The sequence below is a fragment of the Alexandromys fortis genome, unplaced genomic scaffold, assembly GCF_014885135.2.
Source record: "Alexandromys fortis isolate MF-2015 unplaced genomic scaffold, M_Fortis_MF-2015_v1.1 scaffold_71, whole genome shotgun sequence".
NCBI lineage: Eukaryota > Metazoa > Chordata > Mammalia > Rodentia > Cricetidae > Alexandromys > Alexandromys fortis.
Window position 1 is genome coordinate 3,247,796 of NW_026067954.1, and position 19,453 is coordinate 3,267,248.

At 52.2% G+C, this 19,453-nt stretch overlaps 1 protein-coding gene across 4 annotated transcripts in view; it reads right to left on the reverse strand.

The window, feature by feature from the left end:
• The window catches only part of Ctif (cap binding complex dependent translation initiation factor), a 241,271-nt gene that overhangs the window by 66,975 nt on the left and 154,843 nt on the right, over positions 1-19,453 (reverse strand). For 3 of the 4 annotated variants that reach the window (XM_050151596.1, XM_050151593.1, XM_050151594.1), the window contains 2 exons: positions 17,210-17,702; positions 15,521-15,820 (listed from right to left, as the gene is read on the reverse strand). In XM_050151596.1, coding sequence (XP_050007553.1) covers positions 15,521-15,820; positions 17,210-17,702 — 793 coding nt within the window. The remainder of the gene's footprint in view (positions 1-15,520; positions 15,821-17,209; positions 17,703-19,453) is intronic. The other variant, XM_050151595.1, reaches the window with a different exon arrangement.

The following is a 19,453-nucleotide window of genomic DNA, read 5'->3' on the forward strand; positions in this document are numbered from 1 at the left end:
CCCCCCCCCCCCCCCCCCGCCGCGCGGAGTTGCAAGCTTTGTCTGCACACACAGCTGACTTGTGTTTGCAGGGACAGACAGGGGCTGGCGCTGGGGCCTGAGCCAGCAGGAGCTAGGAGGGTAGAGCAGATGGGGAAAACACAAAGTCCAGAGAACAAACTTTTGCAAGTGAGCCCTTTGGGGTCATTGGAGAGACAGAAAGAGAAGAGGAGCCCTGCGATGGCCTTTAGTGACCGCCCACCCCGGCACATTTTTTTGGGTGCGTGGCTTTCTGAGATCTAAGTGGGGGGAAACTGTGCCAGCCAGAGAAGGAGTGGGATGAGAGAGGGACTGGGAGGGTGGAAGGGATGGATGCATTTCCCTCCTTCCTTGGGCCCTTCCTGACTACTCTGTCCCTCGCCACACATAGGGTGCTCAATAGATGCTTGTTAAACTGAGCTGGCCTCTGGCCAGTTTGTCCCTCTGGGACTTTTCTGTCAACTAGCCCCCACCGTCAGGCTGCTCAGGCTGGGGGAGGAAGCATGGGGAGCCGGCAGCAAGCCCCACGCCACCGTATCTGTGTATGTTCAAGTACCCGGCACGAAAACTTCCCCTTTATCAGGCAGAGGAGCCAAGGTGTCTGCGCTGGCCTGCCAAGTTTGCAGGGAGAAGATACACGCTAACAAGCTGAGGCTACAGAGGTGTGTGTGTGTGGAACGTGTAGTATTGAATGTCCCTCGCCCTCCACGGAGCCCCTTCTGATCTTTCCAGTTTTGAGTCCTGAGCCACTTAACCCCGTTCTGAAATGCAGCCACAGCCACTGAAATGGACGGGGTCATGACAAATCACATAGCAATGGGGGCTGTTTAAAAATAAAAGGCATAGCCACAGCGGCTGAGAACACTTTGGACAAGGCAGCTCTTTGTCTGGGCAACTCAGGCCGCTTGTGTGAATATCCCATGGCCCCCAATCATTAAGAGTACACAGTATTCACTGTCGTCTGTCTGTCTGTCTGTCTGTCTGCCTGTAGCTCTTCTTATAGCATAGGCTTAGCCTCACGGGTTTGGGAGTAAAGAGGAAGATACAGTTAAAGGTGTGTGTATAGGCAACAAAGGGTACACCACCATCTGACAAATGACCGGCTTTCTCAGGGCTTCTGCAGGAGACCTGGCCTTCCTGGACCATGCAGCAGGCTGCTCAAAGACAAGTGGACATCCATGCTACCTACAAACCCCCTGCCACCCAGAACTGCAGCCTCCAGGCCCCAAACATACCAAACCGTTTCCTTCTCCCGCCTTCATAAATCATATGGACCATGGACCATAGAAAGAAGAGGACGGGGAAGCCCAGGCAGGTCAGCTTGCTGCCTGTTCATAGCTACAGAGGGATCCTTTCTGCTTTCCAGGAAGACAGGGAGCGAGGGCACAGGCTTCAACCTCACACAGTCCCCACAGTCTTAGGTCTCAGGATGGCAGCGGGAGAGCACACGGGCACTGTTTAGTTTGGGGGAGGAGGTTCTGAACATCGCTCTCAACGAAACACCTGCCTTCTGCCTATACCTGGCCTCCCTGACCCCTAAGCGTGTTTCTGGCCGTGGGTACTCAGTTGACAGTGCATTCTAAGAAGGCAGGGTGTAGTTCCTAGTGTTTCTACTATGCTTATTTCCCATGTTTCCTGGGGTTTCCTTTCCCCTCTGTAATGCAGACGCTTAGGTTTCGGCTCTATATCACCATGCTGACACACCCATGGTTCAAACCACTCAGAGAGGGAGAGCAGTGTTCCCTGAACCATATAGGTAAGAAGGGGCAGTATGAGCTCCGGCTCTACACCAGTGGCCGGTAGATTCTATGAACAGCAGATGCTTGGATCTGAACAGTTACGGGGTCAGCAAAGCAACCATTCATTTTACTGCCTGGCTTCTTGAGTTAAAAGGCAGGCTGTGAGCTGCCATACCGACTGGCTGCCGTGACGCTCGCAGGCAGTTCAAGAAATCTGGGGTTCCAAGTCTTCTTGCCGTCTACTTTAGGACTAACAAAGTGGGCTGCTGAAGAACTCTAGGGAGTATCTCTCTAGAAGGTTCCACACCAGTCATCAAACAGAGGCCCTGGCACAAACTGTTGGCATTAAAATGCAGGAGTCTGCCAGCTGCCCATCCCTAGGGACCTAAGTCCCCTCCGTTCCACAGTTCAGGAATGTGTGCGGGAAGGCAGTGCTGGCCAGGGCTACCTAAGGTGGCCTGATAAGAGCGGAGCCTAGGGCAGGGAGCTTCTGCTCTAGAAGAAGCCCCCCAGGGACTCCCTTTGCTTGACTGTCCCTCCTCAAGGTGGGGAGGCCTAGGAGGCTGCAGCCTGTCTTATCCCAAGGTCCCAGCCTGTTCTTCATCTCTGAGATTCCTGTCCACTTCTGTCACGGTGGGGGAGGACTCCTGACAGCCAGGCCTGTCCTCACACCTCCTCCCGCTGTCTGAGGAGAACATGGAGTGCTAGACAAACCAAGCTGTCCTCGCTAGAAATACGCAGCCTCCAGGGGTTGAGCTCATTAGTGCTTTGGACCCCTAGGGCAGATGGGCCCCTTAGGCACAGAGTTATCTCGGGACAAATACTGTCCCTGGGGAGCCAGGACCCTTCTTCACTCTCTAGCTACCTGCCACCTCTGTGACCTGCCTGTGGCTTCCAGGAACCATATGTATAAATGGGATGCTAGCCAGCCCTGGAGACTCCCAGGAGGCCCTTTATGGAGGTTCCAGCCCACTCCCCAGTCTCAAGTTTCTTGACAGACTGGATGCCAGAGTCACCTTCACACGGTTTAAACCCTTGTGGGACAGCCTCTCTGGGTGCCCAAGTGCAGGGGCGGACTGCAGGCAGGTGAGGCCCGCCTGGTGTGCTGGTGCCCCCTGCAGGCTGTTCTGTTTACCCGGGGCTGCTGCCAAAGGAAGTGTGGGCAAAGCAGGCCAGACAGGGTGGGTGTGTGGGGAAAGGGATGGACAGTATGGAGCCAGCCAGGGCTGCAGACCTGCCCAGGTGGGGGTTGTAGGGACAACGTCTAGTCTCCACCCGCTCAGCAGTGTGTAGGCTTTGGAATAAGCTCGAAGGGGCCATTGAAAGGACTTCTAACCCCCTTACTTTATGGGTGAAGAAGCCTCCACAAGGGTACAAGAACGGGCTGAGGCTATGCTACTTCAGAAAGGCGAGCATACTCAGAACCTCACCTTCTGCCGTTCGGGATGCCTCCTCCAGGGAGGATCCTTTAACCCTGGCTCCTGGTAGTCAGTCAGTCTCCCCTTCCTGTCCCCAGTGTGTGTCTGAGGCTATCCCACCTTTGACCTCCAATTGACCTTCACACATTCCAGGCACTGGGGGGTGAGCAGTAGTCAGGGGGCCGACACCCGTGACCAGACCTCATCCAGGCTTCCATTTTCCTCATAGGCACACTTAGGCTGTCAGGGCAGCTAGGCAAGGGGCTGGCTCTAGACTGCCAGTCTCCCCAGGATCCCTCTAGGGAGCACAGAAGCTATGCGTGCTGGGGCTGGGGAGGGGCTTCTCCATGCCAGACTCCGATGCCACCTGCTGGGCGAAGGCCTGGGGTTTGGACCCTTCCCCTGAGTCTGGCCTGGGTTTTAGATGAGCAGCCTGCCCTGACTACCCCCTCACCCCTCCCCATACTGCCTGAGGCCCGAGGCTGGCAGGAAGCTTACAACTCTTGAGGTAGAAGTCTGAGTTTTGGATTAAAATGCAGCCTTGGCCTGAACTCGTGGGAAGCTGGCGCCAGCAGGATGAACGGGCCAGTGTGGTTACTCTGCCCAGGGTCATGGCCTGGCTGGGCAGCGTCCCTCCGGGCTGGACACACCTCCCCCCACTGGCCCTACTCCCGCAGGCTCCTCCACATGCCAGTCTGAACTTTGACCCTCGTTCGTACCTCTCTTTGGGGCCTCCTCCTCCAGGGAGCCTCTCCTCCCACAGCTTACAGGCCTGATCCTACCTCTGACTTTTACACTGACTGCTCTGAGCAACTGGGAGAGAACAATCAGCCCCTCCCTTCAAGCCAGTGCAGAGCTCAGGACTCCAGCTGGGCCTCTATGCTTAGCATCCCTCCCCCTGACCAGAGCTGTCTCTGTGGCTGAATTCACCCCAAATCTCAGTGTGTATGTGGGCCTGGGCTTGTGTGTGAGCATCAAGTTTTCCTTACTTAGGGCCGCGAAAGGCTGGGTCTCCTCCTCCAGGAAGACAGGAAGATGCAATAGGGAATTTTCAGAATTCTCATCTGCAGGGGCGAGGGTTCAGAGAGCACACACATAATGACAGGGCTGTCCCCACAGTGGTTGGGACAGGGAGATGGGCTGAGAGATAGGCAATCAGATCCCAGCTGACTGAAGAGGAACTGGATGGTTAGCGGACTGCAGGTTCTGATGGGACCACACTGGGGTCAGGGGACAGTGGCTGGCGCCTGGCTGCTCCAGCCGTTTATATGGGTAGTAAGTAGGTCGTTAGAGCAAAGTGTCTATGGCTCAGCAGGCTGAGGTCAGAGGACTCTGCTTCTAATCCCACTTTATTCCTCCAGTCAGATTGGTTTCATTTTGCTTTGAGGCAGGGGCCCGACTATGCAGCCCAGGCTAGCCTTAGATTCAACAACCCCTGTCCCCTGCCTCGGCCTCCTAAATTCTGGTAGGACGTGTACCACCATGGCTGGCTAGATTGTTTGTTAAACTCCTAGAGTGACATGGTGACCGATGTCTAGCAGGACACACGGCAGGTATGAATTCTGGGTGCACAGTGCCAATGAACCTGGGAGTACTCGACACGCTTATTCTATGAGTGTCTGGGAACTTGTGCTGGAGTGGGGTCATCTCCAAATGCCAAAGCTGATAACCTAAGGTCAATCCCCAGGACCCACAAAGGAGGAGAGAACTAATTGCTTAAAGCTATCCTCTGACCTCCACAATCACACTATGGCATGCATAGATACAACACACATACACACACAATCACAGATGCAACATGTATATGCATGCATACGCAGATTCAACATACATAAAGACATTTACAGATACAACATACATACACATGTATGCACAGATACTACACACTCACATACACAGATATAACACACACTTGTATGCGTGCACACACGCAATACTTTCTCTCTAAATGTAATACAAATTATTTTTATCAAACAAACAACACAGTAAGATCTCTAACGTAGGTTGCCTAGAAGCATAATATCTTAAAACTATCCATTACATCTCCATTAACTGCCAGGGCTCCTGGTTTCTTATCTATATTAGTGAGCTGAACTAGATAATCTATATTGAACCTTTAGGTCTATACTGGTCTGTGGGGTTTTAAAACGAATTCTGCAGCTCTACAGCCCAAGAGCCCACATCAGTTCCCTAGGTACACTAGTTCAAACCCTTTGCCTCTCCAGTCTCCAACTGGACCATCTTACAGACTCCATCCAGTTCCCAACTTGACGCCAGGTAACAAGTACCTTCACTTTCCCTTATTCCTGTAATTTCTTTGCATCTCAATTCATTACATTTCCTCCATTAAAAATGCCCAGAAAACCATTTGGCAGTTCCTCAAAAAGTTAGACATAAAATTTCTATATGATCCAATAACTCTACCATTAGATAGACACCCGCAAGAATCAAATCAGGGGTTCTGGTGCTTATACATCCGTGCTCATAGCAACACTGATCACAGAAGTTGAAAGAAAACACCCCAAGTGCCCATTTGGTAGAGGAACAAAATACAGTATATACATACAACGGAATACTATTTAGCCACAAAAAAGAGAAAAATCAGACACAAGCTCTCATGCGTGAAGTTTTAAAACCATTATGTTATGTGAAGTAAGGGAGATTCAGAAAAGAGGAGAAATACGGTATGTATGAGTCCATGTGTGTGTGGTGTGAGTGGGGAGTCCCTGGAGGCAGGAGAGAGGCAGCGGTCAGTGTGCTGGGGAGCTCCTGTTTGGTGAGAATAGGACTTAGGTTTTGGGGTTGCTTGGCATTGTGGGTGCCTTGGTGCTGCTGAGTTGGTACCTTAGAAATGGTTCGAGTGGTTGATTTTAGTTGCCTGTGACCATCATTTAAAAAAACACTGAAAAATAAGTATATAGAGATGTTTTTTCTTTCCTCTCCTCTTTAAAGTCATGCCAGCCTGTTGGCTTTGATTTGCTTGGTCCCTTGACCAGAGTTCTCACTCAGGGCTCAGCTGCATCCTTAATTCTTCAAGTTCTTTCAGTCCCCATGGGCCTAGCTCAGGTGGGACCCAGAGGAGGGACCCAGAAGAGGGTCTCATAATAGAACAAACTACTGACTTCCTTTTATGAAGAGGCACCCTTCCCTTCAGGGTGCGGCTCTCCCTCTGTGGTGTCTGAGGGTGGCCAAGGAGCCTTTGGTGGGTAGCCAGGGGCAGCCTGAGGAGCAGTTACATAACTGCAGGGAGATTTTTTTCCACTGGCCAGTTAGTGCCAGCTTTTCCAGTGGTGGCACAGCAGGTAGCGGCGCCCTGTCTGGGGCGGCGGTGCCCAGGCAGGGTTGAGATGCGCTGATCTGGAGTCGCTTAGCATAGCTCAGATTCCCAGTGGCTGCCTCAGGCAGGTGGTGGGAAGGGATCTGCTGTCTCCTGCCTGCCTGGCTGGGTGAAGGAACAACAGCAGGAGGAGGTGCTGGGGGTGAAGTGCCAGCCAGCCAGGGGTGACCCTCTGGGGCCTGGGACACCTGAGCCACCTTCTCCAATAACCCACTTATCTGCAGGACCTGCCTGGCAGCCTCAGACAGGGACGCTTCTGGCCAAGTTCTCTCAGGGGATTTAGCCGGGAAAACAGAGCCGGGGTGGGAGGTGAGGGTGTGCAGGGAAGAGAGAAGCGAATACGGCTTGCCAGGAGCATGGGTATTAGTGAGACAGTCCCTGACCAGGGACGGCTTTCTGGGCCCAGGGACTAGGAAAGCAGAACACCATGTGTCCCTCTTCAGTGGCAGGCACCTGAGCACCATCTACCTGGTCCACCTGAGGCTGCTCTGCCCTACGGTAACAGCAGAATGGTCACAACACACTACAATGTCGCTGGTGGTAGGACATGGATAATTCTTTGTCCCCAAGACACAAAGCCTCAAGACAGTAAGAGCTTAAGCAGACCGACTTCACTGAAGGAGGCGGAGGATTGATTGAGAGACCAAGGGCAGATAGGCTATGTAGTGAAACCCTGGATCAATCACAAACAAAACAAAAAAAGAAATGGTTTGACACAGGTGATGTTCTGGTGTGGGGTGGGGTGGAGTGAGGGGTGGGGTAGGGTGTGTGTGTGTGTGTGTGTGTGTGTGTGTGTGTGTGTCTGGTTGGGAGACCAGGAAAGAGAGAAGAGAAAACTATCAAGTCCCCAGGCCAATCCTTAAGATCATGATTTTACAAGCACCCATCACAATCTTATCCCAAACTGAATCTGCTGGGAGGGAGAGATTTGTCTCAGGCCCAAGGCAAAGGGTGATCTATGCCTGGTCATAGTCAGGTCTCCTGCTCTCCAGAACTGGGTGTCCATGGGGTATCTGTCACTGTGGGCCTAGATCCGGGCTGAGGGTGGTGGCTATACACTCATTCAGTCCCTACCAAAACCCAGGGTGGCTTTTCCAGGCCAGAAACTAGGTATCAAGATGGGTCTGAAGACCAGGCAGTAGGTATCCCCACCACAGTACTGGGCTCCCAGAGGCTCAGCTCTGCCTCCAGAGCAGAAGTGCTGCACAGAGACCTGGGACTCAGAGGGTGGCTGTTTGTTCCAGTGGCCTAGTTCTGCTTGGTTTGAGACAGGGTGCTGCCTTGCTGTCCAGGCCAGCTTAGACCTTATTACACAGCTCAGGCTGCTCTCGCAAACACACCCCCCTCCTGCTTCCGGCTGAGACTGTAAGTACTTGCCACCAAGCCTAGTGTTAAATCATCAGCTGCTCTGTCCTTCTGAGCACCAGAGTTCCAGAGCCTCTCAGTGCCCCAAGAAGCCACCTTGTCCTCATTCTACCCCCTCCACTCAATAGTCAGACAGATCTGGCCTAAATACTGACCTCGCTCCTTGAATGAATACTCGAGACCTGGCTGGTACCCATGGCTGTTTTTAACAGGGGCAAGAGGAGTAGACAATCTATAATGAAATGGCTCATATACCAGGCCTACCTTAGCATGCGGTAGGCTCTCAATAAAGTTGGGAGGAGACAGACACGATTGGGAAAAAGCAGATAAAATCTCACTCCCCACTGGAGCAAGGCACCTGCAGCAAGGTACTTGGCTCTGACCTGCTCTGGCTCCAGCATGGCTAAGGGCCGAGTGTGGAGACAGGCAGCCCTAGGCTGCCACAGACTCTGCAGAGGTCCAAGCTTCTGTGACCACCCGTCTCTTGGGACACATGAGGCAAGCTTGCTGTGGGCTGCCAATGAGTGTACCAGCTCTGCATGCCCCTCCCTGAGCTTGGCATTCCAGAGTGGGCAGACTACTCCTGAGGGTTCTCAGAGGCCAGGCCTTTGAGAAAACGAGACCCTCTGTGGGCCTAGGGAATCACCCTCTGTGGTCTCCCTGTGGGGAAGGGTTGGCACCGTCTGCTAGCCCCGTCCTGTCCCTGCCGGCTCCAACAGCCTCGGAGGGGAGCGTGTGTGGTGATGGTCCAAGGCTCCTGCTCCAGCTTTGGAATGCTCAGAACAATGCAATCCTCTCCTGGGCATGCCCAGCCGAGCCAACATTAAAATTAGTTTACATGCTTAGAGTGCACATGGACTCAGCTGTGGGTGTGGCAGCAAGCAGGGAGGAAGGCAGAGAGACAGAGTGTAAGGTGGTGACATGGACTGAGTTGGAAAAGAGCATTCTTTTGGGCAGCCTTGCCTCACCCAAGTCTGACGGGACAGGGGCAATCCTGCCCTTCCCTAGGACTTTGCAGTCCCCATAGATGGCTTCATGGAATGGATTTCCCTGAGCTAACAACCCTTGCCCTGCTTGGGATATGGGATGGGAATTGGAGCCCAAACAGCTACTTCAGAGCTGAGACATTGCTAAACCATTTCCTATGTGTGTACGTGAATGCATTTGTGTGTGTGTGTGTGTGTGTGTGTGTGTGTGTGTAGGGGGAACCCACCTAGTAATCACACAGGAATGGGTTTCTGCCCCAAGGAGTTCTGGGGCCCCAAACCTAATGCTCCATCACTTTCTGGGCAGTGAGATATTTACTGAGCATCTGCCAAGGACCAGTCAGGAAGCCAGGCGCTGAAGAAGGATAACTCAGCCAGGGCTCTTACCTTTGAGAAGTCCTCAGCTCAGAACTGCTCCTCCAGAATCACAGGCAGCCCTGCCCTTTCTTCTGTAGAATATAAGGCTTGCAGACATTGGACTTAGGATACAAGGAATGTTTTACATTTCCAGAAACCAAGAGAGCCAGAGGGCAGGAGAGCTTTCTCAACGATTGGTTGAAGGAACAGCCTGGTTCCTCCACCCAAGCCGGTGACTCGGGCTCAGGACAGGGGTGGTAGACTCAGAGAAGCAGGCTAGGAGTAGGGTCCACATGTACTTTTTTTTCTTCATTTAAACACTGCCTGGCCCATTAGCTCTAGCTTCTTACTGGCTAATTCTTACATCTTACATTTCTATTAATGCCACACGTACTTCTAAGGGATGTGATGGCAAACAAATATCTTTGGGGCCTAAAGCAGTAGTTTGACTTCTTGATAAGAGCAGCCAGATCAGAGGACCCCAGCCCCCAATCTTTACAGAACTGAAGACATTCCCAGACACCCCACGGAAGCACCATCCACCTGAGCCTGTCTGTGTCACAGGCCAAACACAATGCTGGACAATGACCCGTCCAGAAACTCTGAGAGTCCATTCTCTAGCTTGAGATCAGCTTTTTAAAAGGCTATATTCTAGAAGGTACCGGTGGAGAGCAATTTATTTTGAAATCTGGCCAAGTGCCAAACTCTGATCTTGCGTTGTCTTTGCACAACAACCCCGCTGTGTTTATGACTTGGTCCCGATGAAGAGGGTTTCTTTTCCCCCCTTTTCAAAAGAAGGTATCACATCCTTCTGTTAGATGTGTTGTTGGCAACGGTTGCTAGGGAGAGCTGGGTTCAGTTACAGGCCCACTGATGCCTGCTCTAATAATACTTCTCTCTGCATAGCTCAGATGCAGACACCTCTTGGCTAAACAGGGCACACGCATTTCAACAGACAAGGGCTTGAACTTGCACTGCCCAGCCAGATCTAGGCAAAAGAGCCCTCTCTGAGCTCAAGGGGAAGGCAGAGGGCGGTGACCAGGCAGCACTGGGTGGAGGGGGCTCAGGCCTTTGATTCCTGTCATTCCTAAGGTCCCATAAAAAGAGGCACACTCATTCTTCTTTCCCCATGAAACCCGAGCCCTCATCCTCCCTGGGACTGCACCGCAACTCCCCGATGAGCAGGCACCATGGGAGCTTTCTGGTTGCTTTGGCCCAGGGCAGCCTGCAGCCTCCAAGAAGTGGAAACAATCAATGTGTAGAAGCTGGCTAGCTCGGCACAGGAAGGATCTGGGAGCCTCATGGGCAGGGCAGAGCCACAGAGGTGGCTGCTGCCAGCTTTATTGGGTGGCCTAGTCAGCACTGGGGGTGAGAGGGAGGCCCTTCTCCTAAAACACAAACGGCCGAGGCCAAGAAAAAGAAAAAAACAGGAAGCTTCAAGCTGGGAACAGAGGGACCCAGAGGGAGAAGAGGAGAGAGTCTCTCTGGCTTTCCAGGGTGAGGGGGTCTCAGGATGGCAAGAAACAGTGTGAGAAAGGGTCTCTGGGATGGAGGAGCCCTGCTCCCTCACAGAAGGGAAATGAGGTTGGAGGTGAAGGCATTCTGTCAACAGCTAAGCTTTCCCACCACCTAGTCTGAGTCCTCCAAATTGCTCAGCAAAGAGCCCGGCACCTGAGAAATTAGTTTTCGCCAGCACTCTGTGGGAGGCTGGTTGGTAAGTGACAATAATGGACAGCCCTAGTGTCTCTCAGGTCTTCTTCCTGGCAGTGACGCTTATGTCACATGGCTTGATGATGCCCAGGTCTGTGCCTGAAGAACTTCATTCAGCTGGTCTGAGAAGAACCCAGGGCGAAGTCGCAGCTTTCTATGTGAGCCAATACATGGTGACTGAGAGCCTCCTTCTGTAGAACCCCTGGGGTTGAAGTGTCAAATTCTCAGGCTGGACACCCCCCTCCCACTATGCTGGACAGCCATGTTGGTAAGGGTCTGTGCCTTGTTTGCCCAGCCATGAAAGTGACCCTATTCTTGCAAACTACCCATTGCTTTGCAAATGTGCATCCCTGGACCAACCTGGCAACATTACCACAAGCTCAGCAGGAACACAGGTGAAGACTCTAGGCTTGGCACATAATAGATATTTAAGAAATTTCCACTTAATAAATAGACTTTTACTCATGAGCACACTGCTAAGAAAGTGCCCACATCTAAGGAAAAAACTGGAGCGGGCTTAGATATGAGAACGGACTAATTGTGATCTGTGGGATTGGTGATGGGCTCTATAAGAGGTCTATGGGACTCCTGTTTCCGGTTTCTTGACAGGGTGATGGAGGGAGCCTATCTGTGAAGGACCTATGACTATCTTCCCACATCCCATTTTCTACTTGGTGGGCACGGGAGCCCAACCTGGCAGGAATCTTGGGCGTCTGCTGTAAGAGCGTTCACCACATTAAAGGCTGCCCCTCTCCCTGCCATGCCAAAGCCGACTCCTGGTGCCAAAGCCCAGCCTGGAAGAGCCCTCAGCCAGGGAGGGCCATATCCAGAAACAGCTGCGAGCAGGGGTGTGTGCAGGGCACCTCACACCTGGCCCCTTTGCAGTCCATGTCACCAAGCTGGGCCACAGAGCCTGTACGGCAGCCATGTCGGACAGTAAGAGGGCCGGCTCGGAGCTTGCCAGACACAGCGTCTGGCTGGGGATCCAGAGTCAAGTGGGACTGAGTGGATGGATATCAGGAGCTCCAGGGAGAAAGAAGGGAAGGAAGAGCCCTGCGGGCAGTGAAGACACTCTCTCTCAGAGGTGTGAAGAAGGTAAGTGGATCGAGTCCCCAGGTCTACCGCTTCTCCTTTTAGGTTTCCTAGCTTGGGTGGCAAGTGGTCGTGAATTATGCTTCTCAGAAAGGCCCCCTTTAACTGCCACCTCCTTGGATGCAGGAAGGAACAGAGGCCCAAGCCGATAAGCAGGCTTCCTCTTGGCCGTGTAATCAGGGATCTACGGGTACAACAGCACCTCACCTGGTACAGTTAAGATTTTCCTCATAGCCCATAGGGCTTTGGCCAATCATCAGAAGCCCAAGTGTCAAGGCCAAATCTTTGGTTCCACCTTTCTGAGGGGTCCCACATTGGCTCACAGGAAGCTGGTGAAGGGGGTGGCCTACAGAAGAACTCAAATGCTGTAGCTGGGCACATGGCCTACCGCCATTACTATGGGTCACTAGGAGGGTGCACTTGGAGCTTACAATGGGAGTCTTGTTTGCTTCCTGGGGTTCTGTTCTTGACTGGGAGAAGAGAGAAGGAAGTTTCTGGTGCCTTCCTCTTGCAACAGCCATTCCTCTATGACCATGACCTGCCAGCCCCAGCACTGAGCAGCCAGCCAGACACAGGGGTGCACCTAGCAGAGGCAGTGCCCCCCCCCCCCCGGGTCAGAGCCTGGGGAAGCAGGGTAATGAAAGCCTCCTCTTGTTTGTTGCTATGGGCTCCTGTGGTCACGAGATGAAGTTCCTGTCTTCCTGTATACATTTAAGCATTCAAAGCCTTAGCTCCAAGGTTGCTGCTTTGTGTCCTTGGACATCTAGTCGTGTGACAGAACAGGGAGACAGGTGTTGGGGCAGGGACGGGTAGAATGTGGTTGCAGGAACGCAGAGTGGGAGACTCTGGCAGATGGCCCAGGGGAGTGGTGTCTGAGGTGGTCCTGGCAGAAGGCTGAGGATTAGGTAGAAGAGAAGAGAATTCCAAAGGAAATTCTAGACAAGATGGGGGAGTTTGTCCACTAGGGTGCAGCCGGAGGCTCGGCCTGGCTGTGGGGTTGTGGTGGGGAGCAGGGGGCAGAATGTGAGTTCTCCTGGGACAAGCTGGCCTCTGGGGATAGTCAAAAAGTTTGCTATCGCTGAGTGACAATGTGAGGGGCAGTTTGTGAGGACAGGGGAACCCAAGACTGCTTCATTCGGGGCCAGGTCTTGGTGCAGTAAGAAAAGGCAACAGCTTATGTGGGTTATTCGTGCCCACGTCGGCCCTGACTGCTGATGCCTGGATCAGTTCGGGCCTCTGGTTTTCCAGCATTCAGTTCAGGGTTTAGCCACCCGGCTGTGTCCCAGCGCACTTATTCCATGAGGGCTGGCTACGTAGGGCACACAATAGGATTTCACTGACTTAAATTGCTCTTGCCATAGGCTCTAGAAGAAATAACCTATCTTGGGGTAGCCCCTGCAGCCAGGTATCTTTCCTGGGTGCCACAAAACCTGTGTGCCTGTCTGCTGTGGGGCCGCATGCCTGTCTTACAGCAGCACGGTCTAGAACTTGTCTTCTGTTCTGACCCTTCTCTGAAAACAACAACAACAACAACAACAACAAAATCTCCCAATCAAGCCCAAGGCCAGCCCTGTCCCCGACTCCCCTGTGCCTGGCGATGCAGGGCAGACAGGCTTCTTCTGCCTGTTTGTCACTCTCTCCACTCTCCCAGGACATTCCGGCCTGCGAGGAACATGCCGATGTGCAAATCCCTCAGGTAATGCGGGAATTCATCACCAGGGGAGCATGGGCGATCCAGGAATGGCAACCCGATCACAGCTTGAAGCTGGAGAGGAGCTTGCGGCTGGCCAGGGAGGCTCGGGTTGCAGACAGCGAGACACACGCAGAAGACAGGCATGGCCCGGTGCGCCACAGGTAGGTGGGCCAGCAGTCGTCGCTCCTCTGCTTTCAGGGACAACAAGGCAAGCCATGAACTAGGCGGCCATGCGCCTTGTGTACCTCTGTTGTCTAAGTGCAATTATGAGGGGAGCCTGCTTGACTCTCGGATGTGGCACTGCTTGGACACCCTGGCGTATGGTCACCCTGCTCCTGTGGGTGGTCTCTTTAGTTCTGTCACCCCTCTTTCCTCCCTCCCTACCAGGGGACTGCTTTACCAGGCGGGCCTATGACATACTTTGTATGTTAAGTGCTCTATTGTATAAAATAATAGGGAAGACATTTTTTTTTTCTCATCTAGATTCTCCAAGCATGGTATTCTGGCTGGTATGGCTGCCGTGCCATCTTTGATGTTGCTGCCATTTCTCTTTGATGTTGCCAGATCTGGGGTCACTAGTTAACTCTTACTGTACATAACAGGTAAGGATGGGACGGACTCAGTCTGAGGTCACATGCTCACACTTATTACACACTTGCCTGTGACACTGGTCTCTGGTGGACACAACAAGAGGACCGGGAGAAGCTCTCTGGGGGGGAAAGGGACATTGAGTGGGAAGGGACCAGGCATCAAGAAAATCTCTGATTGCCATGCTCTTCTTCTACTTTGGGTTTCAACGTATCAGCAGACAGATGTCCTTACCCTGACCTACATATTTGCTATCCCTGCTATACCAAGCTTTTTGGGATTAGCCCTAGGAAGAAGGAGAAGGAGGAAGCGGGGGGGGGGGGGGGAAGAGGAGGGGTAGGAGGGGACACAAGATGGCGGCAGCAGCGCTGGGGAGGGCGAGGTGGAGGTGGCAAAACAGGCGGTTGAGCAGAATGTGTGGCCACTTCAGGCAGCTGCTGATGCACAGAGTCCCCTGAGTCCCTGTCAACCTCACTGCTGACCAGCCCACCTACCTGTGCTGCACCTTCCTGTGGGCCTCCCCGCTGCTTCTGTGGGACCCCATGACGTGGGTTCAGTCCAGCCAGAGAAGAAAACCCTCTCATACTAGCGTTGCAGATCCCAGAGGGTGAGAAAAAAGGGGCCTTATTCAGCCTTGAAACCCATGGGATTGGCCCCAAAGGAGTCATTCCAAACCTTCCTGTAACCAAGGCCCGCTTGTTACATGTGTCCTGTTGCCGCTGCAATTTTTGTCTGCCAAACTGTACAGATAAAGTAACTATTGATTTTCTCTTTCCAAATTAACAGACATCTTTGGGTGTACAATAAAATAAGTGTTCAATGAAAAAAAAAGAAGGGGGTTAGGAAGGAGGTGGGAGCGAGGAAAAGGAGGGAGAGACAGATCTGCAGCAAGTTCATGACTGCTCAGACACGTAGAGGTCAAAGCGCAGGGCCAGTAACTCGCCTCTTATCATGAAAATAGAAAGAGAGAAAGGCCGGCTGAACAAACGCACCTATAAAATTATATTGGTCCTTCGTAACCATGGAGCGCTCACACAAACACACACAAATCCCGCCGCGCATCTCTCACCCCTCGATGCCTTCTTATTTTCTATAATTAATCGGGCAAGGAACTCGGGACAAGCTCAACCGCCGTCAGAACTTGTAGCCCTCTCTCTAGCAATAACCCCTGTTGGAGGGGTAGGGGAGTGGAGCAGCAGCTGCTGGTGTCTGGTTACCTGAAGCATGTTGAGGAGCAGGCTCCGGAACTTGGTCCCCTCAACCATGAAGAGTGCCATCTTGTCGCAGAGTTTGGCGGCTGTGAAGGCAAAGCTGCGGTCCGACACGGCCTTCTGGTAGATGGTTCGCACGATCTCCTCCAGCATCTCCTCGGAGTTGGTGGAGTTCTGGGCCTCCTCCATGAAGGAGGTGAGCTTGGCGTCCACATCGCTGCTGTTGTTCCTCATGCTGTTCAGGATCTCCATCAACTTGTCCATCTTGTTTGGCTGAGGATTGCTTGTCTCTACCGTCACTTCCTCCTGGGGTATGGGAGGCAAATAGAACACACCTGAGTTTAGCTGGAGTCTCAGTGGGATTGGGATGGCCTGACGGAAGAAGGGAGAACCCGGAGAGAAGGGTGGGAGGGAAAGCAACCCCCACCCTCCTGCCACACTGCTCCTTGTAACTTTTCCTTAGCTGCAGTGATGTCCTGGGTTGACCCTGCTTGTGAGTTCCAGCTTCTACGCAGGATTCTCACCCACATATTCCCCCATCCTCCCTTATCCATCAGATCCCTTAATCTAGAAATGATTTAATGGGAATTAAAGATGAAGTAAGATGATAAGTAAAAACTGGGTCAAAGAGAAAATGATGGGGGGAAGACAGTGCCAGGGTGAGTGGGATCCAAAGCCTCTGTAGCGGTGCTGGGAGTGGTCTGGGTACAGCTGCCAGGTGTCCTGCTCTAAATGCCATGGACAGTCATGTTCTTGGGTGAATGGCTCCATGTGGACTTGGACCTGGCTTAACACCCCTCTATACACAAATACTGAGCATTAAGGAATCCTCTAATGTGCTATCCAAATGGCTGGTGCTTCTAGGAGGAAAACTAAAAACAAAACAAACCAGAAACAACACCTCGCTTATGTGCTTGTGAGAGCGCCCAGTAACTGGGGTGAGACCACTGGCTGGAAAGGCAGAAAAAGTGGCATGAGGTTATCCCAAACTGTATGCACCTTACAGAATAGACCCGTGGTCCAAGAACACAATGACCCTCTCTGTTGGGGTGTGGGACACAGTCGAGGAGTGGGCCAGGAGATACAGTGAGATACCTTGTTGGCCCTCTGTTCTCAACTCAGGAACTCTGGGCTGGAGGTGATGGGAGGTTCTACATTCAGCTTTCTGTGGCCATGCCCACTGGGAAAGTGGTTCCTTTCCACCATTCCCTTGGGGGTGACGTGGGACACTGGAAGAGCCCTGACGCTTTCCTTGAGCCTTACCACGTAGTGCAGCGCATGAGGGTGGAATCCTAAGTGACCTCTTTCTCCTTCTCTAGTCCCTTCTAGACCATCTACCTCTTCAGGGAAAGTTTGTCTGACCCAGCTCTTGTCCCAGAACATCTAATGTAATCACATCTAATTTCCCTGTCTCTCCAAGACCTCTTGCGGGAAGGAGGAGGGCACAGAAGATGAGGAGCCAGTATGTGTTAGAGGGGTTCAGAAACAGCTGTTGTGGACTTGACCTCTGGTGCCCCAGTGATACCCATGACCACGATGAGCTGGCACGGTGGATCCACACAGGCACAGAATCCTTGCTTCCCTTTAGAGAGGAACCCCTGTCCCAAGCCATGAGGCTCCACCCGGTCCTCCCATCAAAGAGCATACCTCTCAGCTGTCCTCCCGGTTGCAAGAGAACAAGGAAAAGATAATTACCGGTACCTTTTCTTTCAGTCTTCGCCTCAGCCTGTCTTTGGAAGACTGGAGCAGGGTGATTCTGGGCCGCTCCCCAGGGCGCTCGGGAAGAACACTGTCTTTATGCTTGGTCTCAGCCTCTGGGCCCCCTGGCGGCTGTGGGGTTGGCCTCTCAGAGGATGTTGGGGCCAGAGTGTCAGGACTGCAGGTTGGCTCAAGGCCACTGTGTCCGGTGTCCCCTGGGCTATCTTCAAGTTTGGGGTTCTCAACGGTCACGGTCTCTTTGGCGTTGCGGTGGCTGCCTGCTTCTCCTTTGTCTCCTGGTGGATGCTTCATGTTACCGTGGTGCCAGCGCCTGTTCTGGCTGTAGCCGTGGTGTGTGGGCCTCCCTGAGGGGTGGGGCCCTGAGCCCCCCTGGTAGGATTTCTGGTGGTCCCTGTTGTGTTTGGCACTTCCTGGTTGATGGTCGCCATGCTGTTGGGGTTTATTCCCTCCTGGAGGTCTCTGCTGCCGTCTACAAAGGAGAGTGGAGAGGGGAGGTGACAAAGTGAACGGCAGGGCCTCTTCACCAGAACACGGGATGGCCCGTCAGTCATTCTTCAGCTACTTATGTAGACCTTCTCACGAGCCATCAGGAAGGATGCAAGTCAAGCCTTCTCTAAAAGGCAACATTTCATCCATGTTGCATGATGTGCCAATGTATGTAATATGGAAGGGACATCTGAAAGGACCAATAGGACATCTGGCTCTGTCCTCTGAAAACTGCATTATCTGATAATATTTATGTGCTGAAGCCCTAACTCCATTCTTCATAATGTGACTGTCTGGAGCCAACTGAGATGCTAAAGATACGAACAAGTAAAGATGAGGGTAAGGGACCCGAGGTTGAGCCCTTAATCCAAGCTGATTTGGGTCCTTCAAATGAGAAGCAATTTGTGCACACATGAAGATATTAGGGATGCCACACATGCAGAGGCATCAGCTGTCATCTGCAAACCAAGAAGAGAGGGCAAAGGAGAATGCAACTCTCCCTCTCTCTCTCTTTTAAAATTTATTAGATTTTTAAAAAATGCCAAACCAAGTTCCCACAAAAGTATTTATTTTTGTTTTATGTACATTGGTGTTTTTCCTGCATGCATGCCTGTAAGAGGGCATCAGATCTCCTAGAACAGGAGTTACAGACATTTGTGAGCTGCCATGTGGGTACTGAGCATTCAACTTGGGTCCTCTGGATGAGTAGCCAGTGCTTTTATCTCCTGAGCCATCTCTCCAGCCCCCACAACTTTCTTGATACCTTTGAACAGTGAGGAAAAAGGCCTGTGTCTTTGGTGACCCTGTGTTTTGGCAGCCTTGGAGTATGAATGTGGAATGATGTTTAAAATGTGGCTTTAGGCAGAGGGACGCTCCCTAATCTATCTCTATCTATCTATCTATCTATCTATCTATCTATCTATCTATCTATCTATCTATCTATCTATCTATCTATCATCTGTCAATAGCCCAGAAGCGAACCCTGGAAATTCCCTGGCAGATAATGCTTGATTCTTACAACTCTTGTCATCCTTATTTAGGCTTTTTGGGGTGCCTCATACCATGGCCTAAGAAATGTCCCAAAGGGACAAACTCTTTCCCAGCTTGTCTTGAAAAGTGTCTTGTTTCCATTCACCATTCCTGGGATTTCTCTCTCTTTTCCCAGCAGCTACGCCTCCAAGTGGGTAAAGAAAAAAGGCCAACAACTTTTGTCTACCTTTGGGGGACACCATTAGGAGGACGTCATTTCTACATGGCTGGCCACTGAGGGCTCTAGAAGGAAGTCACCTAGGTCTTGCTGTTGTTCACCTGGGGATGTGGGGTGCCCTGAGATATTTTATCTGACTTGACACCCAAAGCCCTGACGGAACAGTATTGGCTAAGGGAGTGCTGGATTATGGGTGGTAGTGCCCCATGTGTACAGAGGGCCAGCCACAGGCTGGAGAGGAAGCTAAGCTGCCCACCTGTAAGTGTCCTGCCCTTTTGGGCATCAAACTACTGTGCGCTGGCTAGCTTTCTGTTAACTTGACACAAGCTAGAGTCATCTGAAAGAATTTCAGTTGAGAAAATGACTCCATAATATCTGCCTGTAAGGCGTTTTCTTAATTAGTGATTGATGGGGGAGGGCCCTTCCCACTGTGGGTGGTGCCATTCTTGGCTGGTAGTCCTGGGTTCTCTAAGAAAGTAGGTCGAGAAACAAGGAACAAGCCACTAAGCAGCACCCCTCCATGGTCT